Source organism: Muscardinus avellanarius (assembly GCF_963383645.1).
Source record: "Muscardinus avellanarius genome assembly, chromosome: 9".
NCBI classification, from domain to species: Eukaryota; Metazoa; Chordata; class Mammalia; order Rodentia; family Gliridae; genus Muscardinus; species Muscardinus avellanarius.
The window spans coordinates 82624191-82645749 of record NC_137795.1 but is presented as its reverse complement, the minus strand read 5'-3'; the positions used below and the strand labels follow the sequence as shown (position 1 = coordinate 82645749).

The 21559-nt window shown below is 36.2% G+C and overlaps 1 protein-coding gene across 15 annotated transcripts in view; it reads left to right on the top strand.

Annotated features, from left to right (window-relative positions):
* Positions 1-18373, top strand: part of CADPS2 (calcium dependent secretion activator 2) — a gene marked incomplete at both ends in the record, with an annotated part of 558610 nt that extends 540237 nt beyond the window's left edge. For all 15 annotated transcript variants that reach the window (XM_080700894.1, XM_080700893.1, XM_080700890.1 and 12 more), the window contains 2 exons: positions 10655-10759; positions 18200-18373. In XM_080700894.1, the coding sequence (XP_080557020.1) occupies positions 10655-10759; positions 18200-18373 (279 nt within the window). The remainder of the gene's footprint in view (positions 1-10654; positions 10760-18199) is intronic.
* Between the last annotated feature and the right edge of the window lie 3186 nt (positions 18374-21559).

The following is a 21559-nucleotide window of genomic DNA, read 5'->3' as shown; positions in this document are numbered from 1 at the left end:
ATTTTGATGGAAGAAAAGGAAAATTCCAATCCCTACCTCAGCTAAATTCTTCATGCTGCATTTAAACCCATTTCCCCTTTTTCTCTCATTGAAGAACACAAAGCAGGGAGCCAGTGTCCTCTAGGAATTAATCCTTCCTATATATGAAGACTGTTATTAAGGCACCTGTCATACTTGTCTACTTTAGGGTAAATAATTCCTATTTGTTTAGCTTCTCTTCATAAGTCCCTTCCCCAGCCCTTTAATCATCTTTGTGGCTGTCCTTTGAAATTTCTCAAAGTGTTCTCTGTCATGCTTGGGGTTTAAAGTCAGGGATAGGATGTGGGATTCGAATGTGACTTGACAAGAATTTTCAAGCCCTATTCCTGTTTATGCATTTTATTTTATTTATTTATTTATTTTATTTATTTATTTTTTTTTTGGTGGTACTGGGGTTCCTGGAAGCCCTTCTACCTCCGGGCTACACTCCCAGACCTATTTTTACATTTTTATTTGGAAACAGGGTCTCCTAAGCCAGCGCGCGCGGCTGGCTTCGAACCTGTGCGGTCCTCCTGTTTCTGCCTCCCAAGCACGGGGATTACAAGTGTGCGCCACCACGCCCGGCCCTGTTTATGCATTTTAACATGTAACTTTATGGAGCTCCACTGAGCTCCATCAATTTGACTCTCTAAATGCCTTATATTTCTTTTGATTTACTTTACTCTTATTATATATTTTGATGAAGAACATCCATTGAGCTGGTGCTTTCTATATATAAAGTCTAGAGAACAGATCCCTTCCTGTCATTCAATTGCCATGTGTAAGGAATGGCTATGAGAGATGGGATGCAAATGTTAGACATTGAGTTTTGTCCCCCATAGTTATCTCTGTCATCATGACTCAGTAGGATTCCAGTCATAACAGAAAGTTCTAATACCTTTTATTACTCTTTTCTTATCCAACCTCTATTTGTTGAATATTTCTAAAGATCACACACTATGCTAGCAGCTGGGTATGAGATTAATATGCTAGCAATATTAAACAAGATAGACCAAGTTCCTGCCCTAGGAGGAGTTACACTTTAATATCCAAATGGATCTTCTTGAGACTTGGTTAATTTGCCTGTAAAATGTTTCAGGTTTTCATCTGCAAAAATAAAGGGTTTTTTTTCCCAAATGGAAATATTATGAAGAACTAGAATCCAATACCTTTTCCAATAGATAACAGCAGTTACCCATGTTATTTATTTCTCTTCTATTCCAAGTGGATGGTTGGAAATTTGCCCCAAGGTTAGTGCCAATAGTCTGTACTAGTTCTGAAGCTCGCAGCACCAAATGCTATGACTTTAAGATATGACCACACTCCCCCTATTTTCCAAAAGCCAAGAAAATTCTCATACCCCCTCAGACAAAAGTCGACTCTTTCACCGTGACAATATTGTTCTCCCTTTTATAAAAAAATAAAAAAAATTTTAAAAAAACAGCTCACAAAGCCAACAACTATGGAAGGTATTCAGGACATGTTACTCACGGGTAAAACTACCCATCAATTCAGCATAGCCACAATATCACCAAATATGCCCTGACACCATCAGATGACCCCCAGGGACAGGCATCAGGTCAGGCATCAAGATGCCCAAGTATGTGCTGGAAAGGTAGCTCACTGCTTGGGTGACAGCCTCTGATAGACCAATCTGGAGCTGAGCACATCAACACCTGAAACTTGTATTACTAGTATATCATTCCATGTGAGTATATGTTGTATATAAGGGGGCATTTATATCCAGACATAGAAATGGAGTTTACTGATTTGCAGTTCTTCTTCTTTTTATTCATTACCTAAAATGAAAATAGACTGTCACATTTTAAACTCCACTGTTTAATCCTGTGTTATTATTTTTAGCCAAATGCAATTGTTCCCTATTGTTCCCTTTCTGAGAGTTTCTAAAACTTTAGCATTTATTAAATCATTTTTTATTAATGAAGCATGAGAGTCAAGCCAATAGTTAACCTGACTCCAGTGTAAGTCTTTCTTTTATCTGTTGAAAGGCTGCTCTGCCACTATTTTATATATACATAAGTGGCATTATATATTTCCAAATAGTTTAAAAAAATACAGTCCATCAGCAAATATATAATACATGCTATGTGTTACTCATTGTGCTAAGGTCTGGAGATATTAAAAAAATGTTCAATGATGCCTTGTGATACTCACAGGAGACTGATGAGGACATGTGTCACATGGTGCAGTATGATAAACACTAAGAATGCTAGTAGCAGAAAATAGGAAGCACCTCTTTCTCTTTGGTAAGAAATAGTATTGGGCCAGGTGTGGTGGCGCACGCTTGTAATCCCCGTGCTTAGAAGGCTGAGACAGGAGGATCACACAGGTTTGAAGCCGGCCTCAGCTACTATGTGAGGTTCTCAGCAACCTAGTGAGACCCTCTTTCCAAATAAAATATAAAATATGTCTGGGAGTATATCCTGGAGGTAGAAAGCCCCTGGGTTCCACCCCCAGTACCACCAAAAGAAAGAAAGAAAGAAAGAAAGAAAGAAAGAAAGAAAGAAAGAAAGAAAGAAAGAAAGAAAGAAGAAATAGTATTGGTTTCATAGCAGAAATAATGGATGAGCCAAATCTGAAAGGCTAACAGCAACATGGCCAGAAAGATGGAGTTGGTAATGAAAGTCTAGACCAAGAGACTGGTAGACTGCGAGGTCAAAGCCCAACACGTAACCAAGTTGCCAGTGGTTCGTATGGGAGTGCACCATGACCCACATACAGAAAGGCAGCTGCTTATACTATGGTTCCTGTGACAATCAAGAAGCAATTTTGGTTTGTTTCCATTTTTTATTTTAAAAAATCAAAGTAGAAATACCTTTTAACTAATTCTCAGACCTAGGTTTTATCTCCAAATGAAGTTGTATCAGTGAATTGCAACTCCACAAGTCCACTTGTCCATTAATGTCTAGATAAAATGTTATTCATTTAAAATGAAAAATTGGCCAAAATTCTGCACACAGTATTCAAAATGAGTCATTTAACCAGATGAAAAATGACATAGTACCTGAACACATGCTTCTGAGACAACCTCTATGCTTCAGGCTGGCACAGACATTATTAAAACTGAATTGACCACTGAGTTGAGCCAAACCATTAACTAATCATTTCACTCAAAATATCAGCCAAACCTGTGTGCCTCCCATCACTGGTAACTAAGTAGGGAATGGTGGAAGAACTGATGATCTGAAATTTTCACTATAATCACCACTCTGTTTAGCACCAGGAGAAGACTCACATGATAAACTTAAAGAAGCAGTTGCCTAACTGATGATAGTAAGTACTATATAGCAGTATTGATTTCAATGCCATGCATATAGTGTGGAGAAAGATATGTTAGTTTAATATTACTTTCAGAACATTTTGAAATGAAGGGGATTTTGGATTAACGAAAGAGTAGTGAACTGGACAGCGGCTCTCAATTTATGGGATTCTATTGTTAAGTGACAGAAAAGGGATCTGACAGAAAAGGGTCTGGACCAGTCTCCATTACTCATGGACTTTTTCTTTTTTTTATTTGGTGGCACTGAGGGTAGAACCCAGGGGCTCTCTACCTCCGGGTTATACTTCCAGACCTATTTTGTATTTTATTTGGAAACAGGGTCTAAGTTGATAAGTAGCTAAGGGTGGCTTCAAACCTGTGCGATCCTCCCATCTCAGCCTCCTAAGCATGGGGATTACAAGCGTGCGCCACCACACCCAGCTACAAATGGATTTTTAAACAGAAAAAGGATGGAACTCCAAAGACGGAAACTTTGTTCAGCAGTCAACAAGTATTTAGTGTGCATCTACTGGATTTGGACACTACCCTGTTAGCACCTTTTGCATTTTCACTTCCTTAGTAGATATAATGCTTATAATTTGCAAAATTTCCCAGGAAAGTGAAAAGATGAAAAGCACCCTGATTATGATTTTATTCAACATAAAAGAAAAAGACATAAATCAAATACTTCTGTTCCACATTTTTAAAAAAAGTCACTTGTATAGAGTTCCCTCTATGCATGAATGAAGGACCTTTTTTCTACATCGCATCGTTTTGCTACAGTGAAAATGTTTTTCATTGTCTTAAGCCTTGAGGGTAAGGCACCTTCAACAAACCTTATGGAATATGTAAAGGATGCATAACATAATGGTCATTGGGTTATTGGGTTACTGCTGGAGAGTATGTATAACCCTTCACAAATTTATTTACATTACATAATTACATTAGTGGATCTCCAAATATATTTAGTCTTTGGAAATGCAGTGTTTTAACTTGCAATAAAATTCAGTGACCTCCTTTGAAACAATAACGGTAGATTTCCTATATTTAGGCACAATTCTGTAATAATTGTCAGTAATCTCCAGGGATAGTAGAGGTTTTCTATTTTTCTGCTGGAAGCATCTAATTGTTCTTTAGAATCAGATTTTATTGATGAAATAGAAATCCAGATTATTTGCTAGAGTGAAATGAAATAACATAGTAGCTAGAAAAAGATCCTAGATCATAAATATAAATCAATTCCATCACTTATTATACTTGTACAGACTTAAGAAAATTGTTTAATCTAAACTAAGTTTTCTACCTATGTAAACTTGGGTTCCAGATAAGTAAAATGGGGATAGTAACATCCCCTTCCTCCAAGTTGTTGGAAGAATTAAATGAAATTCTGATTCACTCGAACTTCCCATGGAAAATAAAATATTAGATGCCTTTATAATCAAAATTCATAAAAACAAAAAGTGATAATAGTTCATGCTTCTTTATAAATCTTCATTTTGGTTACACTTTATTGTTTCATTTTTCCATGCCAATTTTTCATGAAGAGGCCAAAATGAGTAAATTAAAAACAAAATAAGAGGGCATAGAAAGTTCTAGCACTCTAGACTTATATTTTTCTTTAACATGGAAGAAGATAGCAACATATAAAAACCAGAAGAATAATAACTTGGCTTTTGCCTTCAGTTTTTTTTTAATCTAAAGTGCATATTTTGTTTTACTTTGTGCAACGTAATTATGCATCATAATGACATTCAAAGTGATACAAACATACATGGTAGCTTGGTGTATTTACCCCAACCCTGAATACCTGCCTCCATTTCCTTTCTTTCCCATTCAAGTAAGGTTATGTCCATACAAGGTTTCAGTTCATTTTTACAAGAATCAAAGCTCAACCTGCCTTTTCTTCTAACAATCAAATCTGTACTCACAGGATTTCTGTAGAGCATAAGAATCTTATGATGTTAAAGCTAGATTCATAAAATCTGTCCCTTCTGTTACAGGTGAGAAAACTGAGACGTAGGCAAGGCAAGTGACAGGCTTGTCAAGCAAGTAGTAAGAGGGGCCGGTACCACCTGCCCCCCCTGGTTCTCCAGTCACGTTCTTTTGCTTGACTGTGTTGACAGCCAGCCCTTGGCTGCCATGTCCAGGTGCAAACCTCTGCCTGGCCCTCCCCAGGAACATCTCTGGGCCTAGCTGGGAATGTTGGTAGGTGTCGGGTGGGATGAACACTTGCTGTATTTTTAGCCGTAATAGGCTGGTTTCGGTTTTCCATAAGTAGAGTTCTTCATCCTATTTGAGGCCAAAAAACAAAACAAAAAACCTCACATTTAAGACTTTCAAAATGCCTGTGCTTTGGGGGTCTGTTTGTATATCTAGGCGTGGCAGTTTCAGTGGGATGCCTTGAACAGAGGGGAGGAATTATTGCTATATCAAATGTGCCGTTAATATAAAATGTGCATGTGATTATTTAGAAATGGGAAGTGAGCAAAACAGCCACAGATTTTGTTGTACTAAATAGATGTGCTGTCGACAAAAGGAATACTCAGTGCACAATAAAGCATTTTATACTTACTTTTTAACATACTGGTGACACTGTACAGCATTAAAGCTTCTAAATTTTTATTGATCGCTCAAGCCAAATGAGCCTAAATGACGACCTATATTTCTCAATCATAGTAAAGCCTTAAGCATTGAAACAATATTCTCTGTTCCTTTATTCAATTCAATTTTACATTTAAAAAGTACACATTTCCTAAGGTGAGATTTTTCTAGGCATCATTTCATTTCAGCACAGTGACTAACTCCTACAAAACAGCGCCTCTTGAAATAAACGAAATAATTCGTACACACTGTGGAAATTTAGCCATTCCACGTCTTTTTTAACTAAAAAAATGTTGGTTCTTTTTTTTTCTTTCTTTTTTCCGTGTTCACCTATTGAGACCAGCATAGCTGGAGAAGAATGAAAATAAATAAACTAGTTGTGCCAATTCATAATCAATAAAAAGCTAAACACTTAAGCAGAAAATATATCACAGATTTGTGCCCTGGCCAAGCAGCTATTTTTACCTTTCCATCATCATCAGAAGCCGCATTCTGACAGAAATCATTTGCTTGAAGCAGCCGCAATATATAAACCCTATGGGGTCCTGTGATTCAGATTTAGGAATATCAACCACAGAGGGTCTGGAAGCATTGTGCATTAGTATGTATTGAGACCTCATTCCAGGTGGCAAGCAGCTGGACTTTTGAAAAATAAAACTTTCAAAATAAACGCGACGTGCTTGTTCCAGGAGGTAAGCGTTGTATTTACCGGAACCATCCTCAAATAAACATGTTATAAATTAGGCCCCACCCCCAAAAAGAGAATTGTGCATATTTAATATATTTGTTTTGTATCTCAACTAGTCAACAGAATAATGAAATTCCTTAACTACTTCTCTTTAACTTGCACGAAGAAAGCACGGTATGTTGCTAAATCTCTTTTCACCGGCTCTGCGGAGAAACAACTTTAATCCTTGTTAGAAAATTGCCGAGTCTGGGACTGACAAAGAGCTCATGCTTGTTCTATTGTCAGTGCTCCCCGGCCCCAAGAGCAGAGCCCTTTACAGCTGCGTGGATCCCGCCCGGCTCAGCTGCACTATTTAGGAGAGGAGGTTTGTCAATTTCTATTGACAATGGAGAGAGTTTTTCAGGGCCTGTAGCAGTGCTGACGCAGTTGGGGATCAATGCCAGCCATTCAGACTGCACCCTCTTTCATTGCTTTGGTTTGTTAATTCAAGACTAAAGGTCCACTGAGGGGGTTCAGGGTGTTTAAGAAAGCTGATGAACTGTTTAAGAAAGCTGATGGACTGCAAGCGTTTATAGCCCTGGTGTGGCAATTTCCATAGTCAGTGGCAACGCCTGGCACTGAGGGAGCTGTGTCCTTGTTGACCCTCTTGTTATTAAAAATGCACAAGTGCTGTGCTTCTCAATATTTCAACCCTCTTTCATTGTCAATACCACCTTCTGAGCCCTTCAGCTTGTTGCTTGCTCTAAAGATCTTCTTAGATTGGGTTTGAAAACTTCACCTTAAACACTAGATTAGACTGATGTTCTGTTTTCCGTGCTCCTGTTGATTTGTTGAACCTTCCCAGGGCTGGAAAGCAAGTAGCAGCTTGATGGGGAGACGGGCTGCTAATATGATTTACCAGTCTACAGTCATGCACAATAAGTGTGAATAAATACAAGGGTCTCACAGAGTCAACCCTAGCCTTTCCTTTCCTTTTATTTTCGCTTTAAAAGAGGTATCTCAAGAAAATGAAGTGAGTTATGCGTGCCCTTACAGGAGCTGAATGAACCACACACAAAAAAGTATTTTTTGTTAAAGTGGTAGGCTGCTGTCATGGATTGATGTAGAGAAAAAAATCGTAAAATATACAGTTACTGCTTTATTCCTGGGTAGACAGGAGTGAAGAATAAAACGGTAACGCCATACCCTTGGCTTCGACGAAAGCTGCAGAGAGGATTCTTTGCCATCCTCTGAGGAGAAGAGCCAATAGTCGACTAAGTTATTTCATAAAATTAACTTTTCCAAAATGAAGAGACACTGTGAACCTCACCGTACATTCACCCCTTTCAAGCCCCCCCCCCACCCCCTTGTTTGATAATGGTAGTTGATTGGGTTTGGCGGGGTGGGACGGGACTGAAGTGAACCTAATTTTGACTCTTTTTCTCCAGATGAGCAAATGAGGCCTACTATACTTTCAGCTGTCAGAAGAAGGACATATTAATTCCAGAACCAGAAATAGGAAAGTGCTAGAGGTTTCTGCTTGCTGGCTTTGTTTGCTGGGGGTAGGGTTGGGAGGCAGAGTCCACTTGGACCATAAACAAGAAAGCAGCAACATTGTGGTTCTGTTGTCCTTGACTGATTTTTAGTGGCAGCAAAGGCTAAACTCAGCTAAGCTGCGGCTTTCTCGTAATCATTTGCACAATTTAGCTGCAATTCTACTTCAAAAGGCTTTGACTTAGGAACCAAAAATGTACACTCTCATCTGATAGGATAATTTTTCTTAGAGCCTATTCTTTGTAGACTAATTTATTTGCCTTCCAAATAAGGTAGTGGTAAAGTGGTTTAAATATTTTACTCAATAATAGTCCTTTTTTCTGTTTTTATTGTTAATTTTAGATCATTTTATTCTCAAAGTTCTTTTCTTATCAAGCATTATTTGGGTGCTGTTTTCAAAAAGTTGTATCAGTAATTTCTGGGTTACATTAGAGATCCTTTCAACTTTCGGTTAATTCTAAGTAGCATTTATACACAAGTGGAAAGATAATGTTCATTGACTGTTAATTTAAGAATTCAAAAACATAAAGATACACATAAAATAAAAATATTTTCACTTCCTTCAAATTTATACAAGTTACCATGAATAGAGTCTCTACACAATCTATCAGATTAACTAGTATGCTAGATGTTATACAGTTTGTAATATTTTTTTCTCCTCCAATAAAAAAAGAAAAATATACTATCCCTCTATAGAAGGACTATAATTCTTAAGAGTATAATCCTTTTTGACACCATTTTAGTTTTGAAATTATCTGAAGAGTCATGTTGAGGTAAAGATCTTAATTCAGTATACGTATCCAATATTGCCAGTCTATACCTGTGTTTACCTGTATTAAAATAGAACTCAAGAAGTTGAGGTTGCATATAATTTGAAATAGGAAATTGGAGAATTTAGATAATGTCAAGAACTAAAATGAGTATGTATCCATAAAAAATATTGAGATATAACATACCAGCTGAAGTAAGAAATTCACTAGCAGATTATTTTTTAAGAATTTAGTAGTATAGGCATCTCATTTTGTAAAACTTATTTCTGACATTTTGCCATGTTCTTAAAAATGTACGCATTAAGAAGGAGTGAAACTAGGTGCATAAATAGCATATTTTTTTAAATCAAAGTCTATCCAGCAATTTAAAAACTTGACATTTTCAGTAATCCATTTGGTTGATAGTATTTAGCAAATCAGTTACTAATTTTAAGTTACTTGTTCTATGCATGTATGCCCAGTGTACTAACAAATTAATAGAAATAAATGATGAAATGTGGGACTAACTCATTTTTAATTTATACTTAAAACACCATTTCTTACTATGCTGAATTGTACTATAACAATGTTTACAAATACAGGTCCAGATGAATTCCAAACGTGTACCACTCCAGATTTCTCTTAGAGGTTTCATTTATTGAATTATTATTATTGTGGGGAAAAACATTTAATATTTTCTTCTGTGTTTCAATACCGAAAAACACATGCTTGCACACGCCTTCTCTGTGTTGTCGTTACATTTGCATACACAAGCAAGACACAAATCACTTTTGTATTTCAAAAACTCTTTTGCTATTTCCTAAGTGCGGAGTGGACGTTGATACTTCTGTTATCTGACTGAGTGACATCATTCTTACAGTGTTAGCTAAACCTAGCTTTCTCACATAATCACTGAATCCTTTAAAATGCCACCATTAATGCCAGATTGCCTTTTTTGAAAACATGAAACAAAATGTCTTTTTTTTCTTCTCTTATACACATATGTTATATGGAAGTAGGAAGTTATATTAAATAAGAATTTTGTTTTTCCCTCAAGGTAGTTACAATAAATAAAGAAAAAATTATAAACCCTCAATACTTTCAAAGTGAAAAAGATTCTTCCCTCTCATAATTTGGTCATCTGACATGTTTTGTGATTCTTAGGAGACACCGAATTCCATGTTGATATTCCTTCCTATTATCGAAGTAAACCTTGGTTTTAGGTGGTTTGGGGGAATACTTAGCAAGTGATAGTAGATAAAGGTGTGATTTAGGATGGCTGTTTACTTGTGGACATTTTTTACCATCCATCATTCATTTATTTGATTGGCTACATAGCATTTGTCACAATACATCTACCACTTGATTTTTAATATAACACGCAGACTAACAGGAAATTTCCCTCTGAAAATAATTTATCTGATTTTTTCTTGCTGCTTGACTACCCATTCAGTCCCATAATATGTATTTAGAATCTATCGTTATTCACAAATTACAAAGCAGGCTACTAGGCTGCAAAGCACAAAAACACTGTCTCCCCTGAATATGTTGCAGCTGAAAGACTGTAATGTTAATTCATGTAGGGAACAGCCTAGGTCAACTTAGCAGATTTCCTAGCAAAACATACAATTCTGTTAACAGGAAATTATAGCGTTATTGACTTCAAGTGCTGATCTGTGGTCATTTCAGTGTTCCATTACACCCTCATTACTGAATCTGTTAAATGAATACTGCAGAGGTTGTTTTCTTTTTTGTCCTCCTCTCTGCCCCCATCCTTCTTTGCAGCAATGGTACAGCAATTCCATGAAAGTCATTTGCGTGTGGTTGGCTGATAGATTAGACCTCCAACTTCATATTTACCAACTGAAGACGCTCATCAAGATTGTCAAGGTAAACAAAATGCGTTTAGATGTCACTTGCTCACCAAGCTATGAAGAATAATGGCCATATATTGTCATACAAAACAAAATCATGTTTGATTTAACTGAGTGAAAGTAAGTGCTTACAAAGCATAACATAGCAATGACAGGCTGTCCTTCATTTCCATCTTTCCTTAGATTACTAAATGAGCATAAATTATATTTTTTGCACTAATAAGGTATTAATAAATAAGGTATTTTTGCTTGTAAGTAATTACATTTAAGGTGATATACATAAAGCCCCTGGCACACTTACCTGAATGTACAAGGTCTACAATAATTTTGCATTAGTCTTTTTAGGAATAAAAGTGTTTTTTCATAATACATTCACTTAATATTTGTTAGGGTTGTGCAGGATTATGAGGGCTCTGAACTGTATTTTCCAATAGAATACAGAGAATCAGTTATTTTATTATATTCTAGTATGAAAGGTATACATGTCCCTTCTTATGTGTAAAAGAAACCTAGTATTAGAGACCATCCACAACGACTAACCCAGATGCCATGTTGTAAGCTCAACAAGCCATCTTGACCTTACATTTTCTCTTGTTCTTCAAGAGGAAAGGAAATGACCTATATGTTCTATTTAATGAATAGGTCTATAAAATATTTACTCAGTATAATTTTCACACCTTGGAAATTCTAGTGGAAGCAAAAATAACTTACCCCAGGTTTAACTTTTCTTAAAACTGAAACATAAATTCTACCTTATAGCTGAAATCATAGTTCTAAGTGATTAATAATCCACTGTTTCTTTTATTTTAATACTATTTATTAGTGTTACATATGTGTGTGCGCATATATATGATGTATTTATGTGTATACATGTATGTATATGTATGAACATATACATACGCAGTAGTGCTCAAAGTATCATTTATGACCTAGTATCAACATCACTTGGAAACTTGCTGGAACTGCAAGTCCTTGAGACTTACCCCAAATCTATTCAATCAGAAACTGAAGGTAAGACCCAGAAATCTATATATTTACAATCCCTCCAGAAGATTCTAATACATGCTAAAGTTAGTGAGGAATCACTGCGCTCCATCATTAAAAGAAGTTCCCACCCACATTAAAACATTCCCCATCATTCTCTTAATTCCTGCAGTCTGATTTTTTTTTTTAAAATGTGTTACAGCCCTAAACACAAAGGTTATCATAGGTTAGAAAGAACCACACATGGGAAAGAGTTCTCTTTCAAAGTCAGAAATTGGCACCTACTGGAATGTAGAACCAGATTTTAAATGTCACAATAGTAATCATGATCAATCATAAGTAGCAAATAAAATTATTGCCACTTACAAATTTGAATACTCTAGCTACACATTACATTCAATGGACAAAATTTATTTAATCCAGAATACTTGTCACCCAGTGATATTTTACAAAGAAATTGAAAGCACCTTGTTAATATTTGGCTTAATTCAAACATTCAAACAATAATTGGATTGTTCCTTGTTTATTTTCTTTTCTTTTCTTTTGTGGTACTGGTGATGGAACCCAGGGGCATTGTACCTCCAAGCTACACCCCAAGTCCTATTTTTTTAGTATTTTTATTTTTTGAAACTGAATTCCAAAGTGCCTCGGTAAGTAGTTGAGGCTGTCAGCAAACCACTATCCTCCAGTCTCTGCCTCCCGAGTACTGGGATTACAAGTGTGTACCACCACGCCTGGCTTTTCTTCCTTGTTTCTATAAGTATGACTTGGAGAGCTTTTAAGTAAAATTTATTTTTTATGAAAGATAATCAGGATAATATGTTTACCTTCCAAATATATGTATCTGTTTCTTATTTTGCTTTGCTGTACTGAGAATTGAACCCAGGAACATTTTACCTCCAAGCTATACTCCCAGTACTATTTGATCTTTTATTTTGAAACAGGGTCTCACTAAGTTGTTGAGGGCTTTTTTTTTTTTTTTTTTTTTTTTTTTTTGTGGGTCTGGGGAGGGAATCCAGGAGCATTCTACCCAGGAGCATTCTACTTCCGAGCTATACCTCCTGCCCTGTTTTTTTATTCTTTATTTTGAGACAGGGTCTCACTAAGTTGCAGAGGGCCTCACTAAGTAGCCGAGGCTGTCCGCGTGCCTCCCGAAAGCTGGGATTACAAGTGAGCACCACCACGCCTGGCTCTGTTGAGGGCCTTGCTAAATTGCTGAGGCTGGCTGGATCTGCAATCCTCCTGTCTCAGCCTCCCAAATACTGGGATTGCAGGCATGCCCAAACACACCCAACTATACATATCTGTTAAGATTGCAATTTATACTGTGATTCACATCAGGATTAGTTAGTCATCTTTATTACCATCAGTCATATTTTCAAGTAAATGTCTACTATGTTTAGGATGTCCTAAGATACATATTCAGTCAAATGGTAATAGTTACTAGGTTATTAAACTCTTTGTTTTGAGAATTAATTTTTTACTAGCCCATCATTTGTTTCTTCAAAATTATTCCTTATATTCACATATCTTTAAAATTAATTATCAAGCACCAGTGAAATTATTTTTAGATTTACTGAGAAATAGTTTACAAACTGAGAAATAATTTACAAATAAAACTTATTTATATTCAAAGTATACATAACTATGGCTAATAATAATGTATACATAAAATTTACTGAGAGAATAGATGTGAAGTGTTCCTACCAGGTAATTATTTTAGAAAAAAATAACAAGGATTTTACATGCCAGGCATGGTGACTCACGCTTATAATTCTAGCATTTGGGAGGCTGAGACAGGAGGATCATGGTTTGTGGACCGCCTCAGCTATTTAGTGAGGCCCTTTGCAACTCAGTGAGACCCTGTTTCAAAATAAAGAATAAAAAAAAAATAGGGCTGGGGGTTTAGCTCAGAGGTAGAATAGTGCTGGGTTCTATCTCCAGTACCACCAAAAAAAAAAGAACTTTACAAATTATATAGTATCATCTTATTGTACTGTAGTCCAATCAGTCATTTCAATATCTTCTTCATTATGGCTATCAGTATGTCAAGAATGATAAATAGGAAATTGGATTTAAGAAATATGTTTGGCTTTTTATGTTTTACTTTTTACAAGCAAATTCCCAGATTCACCCAAGAAAATGATGCTTTCTTGGGCTGATGCATTTAAGCAAGTCTTAGGGCTCTATCAAATAATTTAAAAATATCATATTCACAATTAAAACCTGAATCAATCATTGAATATCCTAATTGTTTTTTCCTTTACTCTGATAGTAAACAGAATTTGCCAACTTAATATGTAGAATCATTGTGCTTTAAGATCTGTTTGGTTTATTCATGGTGATCATTTCCCAATGAATTTTTAAAGATGCTATTAAATCGCATGTATGTAGAATTTGAAGGCCCGTAAGTAGGCTATACTTCTCCTAAGATCCCTTGTACCTGGCCTGCATATTAGCAGAGTTATGCATTCCACCCAGGATCCAAGCTACTCAACAACAGCAGTTGAGTTCTTACTACTCACAGGCTACGCCATTTTCATCTGTGTCCATGTAGACACAGTCCTCACCAAAATATTCAAAATAGCCTTGTCCTTCAAAGGCACGTACTACTTGGTTCATTTGTGTTTCTCACTAAGGGGAAAAAAATCCCAATATGATTTTCCTGAAAACTTAAGGCCTATGAAATTATAATTTTTTTATAAATTTGGAAACAGGGTCTCTTAAACCAGTGAGGCTGGCTTCGAACCTGCCACATCCTCCTGTCTCCACTTCCCAAGTGCAGGGATTACAAGCGTGCGCCACCACACCCGGAAATGAAATTATAAATTTTTAACAACAGAATGATTTATATGAGAAGGAGAAAAGTAAACTTAGCAATCATCAAAGTGGCTGTTGGATTTCTGTTCTCCCTAGTGGCCAAAAGGCCTGTAAAAGCAGTTAGCATATGCCAGCTGCCTCTTTTTCTAGGAGAAAAAAGACAAGTGAACAGAAGACCACTTTGCAACTTGCCTATAAAAAGTCATTGTGACAGCCACAGAAGATATCCAAGCATTGATAGCATTTTATGTATTCTAAAGAGAGAGAAAGAAAGATTGCTAAGAGATCTGTCCTGTACCTCACCTAACTGGAATTGCTTGCTAAAAGAATAAAGGAGTAGTCTTAATTATATATGAATTAGGAGTCCTTTGGGACCACAGGGTCATAATTCAAATCTTTCCTGGATAACTTACTTCTAATTAAGCCCAAGAAAAGTCATTCCCATAACACAAAGTTGAACTCAAAAACTCAGTATAAAATTGTCAGTGGAGCCGGGCGTGGTGGCGCACGCTTGTAATCCCCGCGCTTGGGAGGCGGAGACAGGAGGATCGCGCAGGTTCGAAGCCAGCTGCGCTGGCGTAAGAGACCCTGTCTCAAAAATATAAAATAGGTCTGGGAGTGTAGCCCAGAGGTAGAAGGGCTTCCAGGAACCCCAGAACCACCAAAAAAAATAAAAAATAAATAAAAAAAATTGTCAGTGGAGCAATAGTGCGTGTATCAGATGGATCATCTGTAGGAGACTATTTTGTGTGCTGCACATTTTTAATCTAGCTACAAGGCAATAATAAGCTGGAACAAAAATTTCTGCAGTAATCATGCCAACTATATTATTGGATTATTTGGATCAAAATTGACCTTCAGAATTTGTTCACTGCTTTTCTTTCTCTCTTTTTTTTTTTTTTTTTTTTTTTTTTTTTTTTTTTTTTTTTGCTGGTCTGGGGATGGAACCCAGGGGCATTCGACCTCTGAGCTACACTCCCTGCCCTACTTTTTATTCTTTATTTTGCCACAGGATCTTACTAAATTATGGAGGGCCTCACTAAGTAGCTGAGGCTGTCCACGAACCATGATCCTCCTGCCTCAGCCTCCACCATGCCCAGTTTGTTCACTGTTTCTAATATAAATTACCATGAGTTTTGGTGTAAGACAGCACTTTAGTCATAACAATTTAGGATTTAGAATAAGCTTATGACTTCAACATTAAAAAGCTTATTCATCTGAGAAAGACCATATGAGGATGGTGGATTATGTTTCTTAAAATAAGCTATTATAATTTATAATTTATAATATATATATTATAATTTAAGTGAAAATAGATCACTTAAGAAAAAAAATACTCTCTGAATGTAAATTATACTTGCTGTTGAGACACTGACTTCAGATACTATGTAGTGTTCTTTAGACTTCAGTTTATTTTGGGAGATTGGTGGCATTTTCAGATATGAATTTTGATTTGCATCAAGTGATTATCCAAATGAAAAAATACATCATCTTCTTCCATTACTTTTTACATATTACTACTGAAACTTAGAATAATACCATGGGCATAAGTCAGGTGAGAAAAGACTGAAAGATAAACATGTGAAAAGCTCACTGCTCCCAATATCTGGGCATGGTTTTCTACTTTTCCCAGAAAGCTGTTAGTAGAAGCCAGATGTGCTAAATGAGGGGATTAAGATATACTACTTAACTCACTTGAATAAGTACCTTCATTCAGATGTCTGAATGTTCTGGTATTTTCTGAATGTTCTGGTATTTTTTGAATGTTGTGATCCAGGTATTATGAACACACCTGCTGTATTGAGCAAAATCAAGTATCTCTTAGTATTAATTTCCAGCTACTAGAGTTTTGCTGTTGGGCCATAAAATGCAATATCCCTCTTTATTTTACTTTTTTCATCTTTTAAGTATAAACAACCAGAAAAAAACATGGCTACCAGTGGTCACTTAGAACAAAACAGTGACATGTTGATAAATACTAATACTTTGAGTATCCCTTGAAGTCAGACTATTTAATGTTCTAAATCTAACATAGGATAGTAGAAGAATCACAACAGATATGTAAAAATGGCCTTCACTTTTTCCACAGGATGGGATATCTTCATTTGTTCTCTACTTGGTGTTGTTTCTCCGTTTAAATAAGTGGACTTTTTTTTTCCAACTTCAAAATTCAATACTAATAATATACCATCTTGTTTAGTCATTAAAAAATATGTGCAGATATATTTTAAAAAGTAAACATAAAGATGTATGACTATAATGCACCAATAAAAATATTTTTAAAAACTTCAAGAAAATAAACATAAAGAAGTTTTATAGATTACACATTTTAAGTACCACAAAAATATTTTTTTTATTTTTAAGAATCACTATAGAAATAATATTTTATTTTTACATATATATCATAATGTATTATTTTATAAAAATGTAAATGCTTGTTTTATTATTCTATCCATGGAATCTTTTTGCCAGAATTTAGAACTTTTCATTCTAAGGGAATTCAAAAAAGAATCTTCACAGGCACTGAGGTGTGCATATATTTTTACCCAGTGCTATATGTAAATACATTTTATAATTCACAAATGCTAAAAATGTAAACTTCTTTTACTGATAAGATTAATCTTCTCCCTCCATACAATTGTCCTCAAACTAATGCATTTTATAAAATGAAGTGGGTTTTTCAATAATTAAGTAACTAAGAATTTATTTTTATTAAAAATTTATATATGTAGCCGGGCATGGTGGTGCATGCTTGTAATCCCCACGCTTGGGAGGCTGAGACAGGAGGATCGCACAGGTTTGAAGCCAGCCTCAGCTACTTAGTGAGGCTGTCAGCCACTTAGTGAGACCCTGTTTCCAAATAAAATATAAAAAAAGTCTGGGAGTATAGCTTGGAGCTAGAAAGCCTTTGGGTTCCAACCCCAGTACCACCAAATATATATATATATATATATATATGTATATATGTCAGACATGGGGTGCACACCTATAATCCCAGTACTTGAGAGTCTAGAGGATCAGGTTCAAGGCCAGCTCCAGCAACTTAAGAAAGTGTTCAGGAACTTAATAAGACCCTGTTTCAAAACTAAAAAAAACAAGGCTGGGAATGTTGCTAAAGGGTAAAAGAATGCCCATGGGTTCAATCCCGAGTATTACCACCAAAAAAACAAAAATATATAAGTACATATCATTTTATCTTTTATTACAGATTATTCAGAGATTAAACTCTGTACAGTTAGTAATGTTTGGGGGAGGGAAACTGATTTGTCACCTGAGAGGCACAACATTTTGATGTATTCATAGTGATTGTCATTCAAGGAATGCTATCCAAAGTCACTCATTCCATTTTCTCCCCAGAAATACACCAAGATAATTGATGTGGGCAGCCACAATATAAATTTGTTAGTGGATTTTTTAAATGCCAACCAAGCACATATACCTGTATATTTTGACATACATGTACACACATATGTAAATAATATGTATTATATGTTATGTACATATAATAAACATATATTAATGTGTAATTGTAATTGTTATATATACAAATTTATAAATATACAGTATAAATATATAGTATATGTATATTAATATATGTTTGATATATGTATATTACATAATTCTCTAAGTGAATTCTCTTGTCTTCCTCCAGAAAACCTACAGGGACTTCCGGTTGCAGGGTGTGTTGGAAGGAACACTCAACAGTAAGACATATGACACTCTGCACAGACGCTTAACAGTGGAGGAGGCCACGGCCTCTGTTTCAGAAGGAGGAGGACTTCAGGGCATTACTATGAAAGACAGTGACGAAGAAGAAGAGGGCTGAGGACACACAGCTCTGGAGAAAGAAGGAAGACCTTGACATTATTTTTGTTGTTGTTGTTGTTACTTGTACTTACATTTATTGTCTTAACCAAATATAAATGCTTGTATTTCTTTAAGGAGTAAACCTGGAGGTGGAGTTAAAGGGGAAAATGCCTCGTATTTTTTTGGAAAAAGATCATTCTCTATTGTGTAGCTTTACCTAAAATGAGCTTTGGCTCTGTCTGTGATTGGAACATGAATTTTTTTTTAGCAGATCTGACTTTTTTTCTGTAATCACATCAAAGTAATGTCTTGTGTGTAAAGTGAGATATGTATTTCCCATGATACAACTTTGTGAGAAGAAGCTACTTCTGATCATTGCGCCAGCTCTACCATACCTTTGTTAAAATGGTGTATACCGTACAGTTTATAGTTTATGCGCAATATTTGTTTTGTAGTTTATTTACCAGTGTTATGATGTGTATAAAAACTTTGACTTTGGTTTTCATTACTCTGAATTGGTCTGCAGGTATAAACCTGGGCTTAAAGAACTGCCAAAACCAAACATAAGATTATACAAAGGAGTTGTGTCTTGTTCTATTCTGAACATTTCTTTCAAGTGTAGGAAATTCATATTGTGCTTCCATCAACATACCACCGTATTCTCCTAAGTATCACAGCTTGCAAGCAATAAAAATCCATTTGGTCATAGCAATTTCTGTATTTATTAGACTTGTATAGATTAAATGCAGTAAAAGTTGTTTGCAATATTTCAAACATCCCAACTCTCTGTGTTTTTTTTTCTAGTATTTGTTTTGTTATGATCCTCCTGTCTCAGCCTTCCATGTACTAGGATTACAGGGGTGTATCACCATAACCAGCTAGGAGCCCAGAAATGTGAAAAACAGCTTTGGCAATACAGCAAGAACCTGTCTAAAAAATAAAACAAAAAAATCAACAAATATATATGTATATATTATATATTCATATATAGTCATTCATGTGTGTGTATATATTTATGAATGAGTACAACAGCATAATATATCAATATATTTCAGGAGAACTTACAAAAAATTGATACAGAATTGGCCCAGTCTATGTTACTTCCAAAATCCTAGCAAGAAAATATTTTGAGGGGATTACTCCTGGTAGTACCAATTACTGTTTAACATGACTAGCATTGCTAATATTACTAATTATTAAAATTATTAATATCTATTATTTGAATATGTAGTTAACATCTCCTTTGCTATGGATACGGGCTTTCTTTATCATTCTAACATGTCTCTGTGCCTACTAGGTACAAAGTACAATGTTATCTTTTGCATATTTGATTGAAAACAAAACATAAATCCAGTCTCAACAAAATTAGGCTTTTAGCAACTTAGCAAGACCCTCCTTCAAAATTAAAAAATAAGGGTCGGGCATAGTGGCACACACTTGTAATCCCAGCACTGAGGAGGCAGAGAGACCACAGGAGGATTGTGGTTCCTGCGCAGCTTCACCCACTTAGCAAGACCCTTTGCAACTTGTGACACCTGTATCAAAAATTTAAAAAGACCAAAAGATAGGGGTTGGGGTATAGCTTGGAGATACAATGCCCCTGGGTTCCATTCCCAGTACCACAAAAAAAAAAAAGAAAAGAAAAGAAAATAGGGCTTAGACTACAGCTCATAGGTAGAATGCCCCTGGATCTTGAATTCAATCTCAACCACACAAAATAAAATAAAAACTCCTGGGTTGAAAGAATCTCCCTGCAATACCCCACTGAGCAGCTAGGACAAGTATATGGTCACCACGCCTGGCTATATTAATAAGTAACTATTACTACTTATTAGTACTATTATTTTGGAGTAGTGAAGATTGAGCCCAGGAATGCTGTACCACTGAGTCAATTTTATTTTGAGATAGGATCTTGCTGAATTGCCCAGACTGGCCATAAAATTTCAACCCTCCTCCCTCAGTCTCCAGAGTAGCTGGAATTACAGATGTGCATCACTGAAGCCAGCTCATTAAGTGATTTTTAGGTGAAATCAATTGGTGCAAAATGAGCAGAGATACATCCCTAAATTATGAACCATAATGTTCTAAGTCTCAAGAAGTAAAATGCCTTGGACTTCCAACTGTGTTCTCCCTTAGTGTTATAAGTGGTAATTGTATACCCAGATTAGCCCACAAAAATTGGTTTAACCCACAGCTATTATATAGTAAGTATTGTTTGGGCTCAATATAAACATTTTTTTAATTTTTTAAAAAAATTATTTATTTATTTAGTGGTACTGTGGGTGGAACCCAGAGGCTTTCTACCTCAGGGCTATCCTCCCAGACCTATTTTATATTTTATTTGGAAACAGGGTCTCACTAAGTTGCTGAGAGCCTCACTCAGTAGCTGAGGCTGGCTGTGAACCTGCACGATCCTCCTGTCTCAGCCTCCCAAGCTCAGGGATTACAAACGTGCACCACCACGCCTGGCTCAATATAAACATAAATGAAAGTGGTTTCTTCCCCATTCCTGGAGGAGACCCTCACTCTCCCAAGTCAGTGTTCTTGAGTGATGCCCGCCTCCGCCCTTCTCCATCCTCACACCCAGCCTCAAGTGTCCAGCCATACTACCCGAACTCCTCAATGGCGCCCTCCCCAACCTTGCTGATTCAGGGCTCTGCATGCTTTATAAGCACTATTGGTAGAAAATACTCACCACTTTTTTCCCTCTATGGTGCTAGAGACTAAACCCAAGTTTTGCACACACTAAGAACACACGGTACATGGAGCTACAGCCACTCTCTCCTTTTCCTTAAAATAGCATGCCCATTTTCTTGCTATGGCTCATCTGAGTGTAACTGGCTTATATTGTTCTAAAGTGTGAATAATTGATTCACTCCTCCCCCCATTAACTGTGCTGGAACTTTCTTTTAATTTATTTTTTGTTGTTTTTTTTGTTTTGTTTTGTTTTGTTTGGGTGGTACTGGGAGTAGAACCCAGAGGCTTTCTCTACCTCCGGGCTATACTCCCAGACCTATTATATTTTATTTGGAAGCAGGGTCTCACTAAGTTGCTGAGAGCCTCACTAAATAGCTGAGCCTGGCTTCAAACCTGTGTGATCCTCCTGTCTCAGCCTCCCAGGCACAGGGATTACAAGCCTGCACCACCATGACCTGCTTCTTTTAAGTATTTACTCAAAGAAATAATCTAGCTGATAAGATTCAGA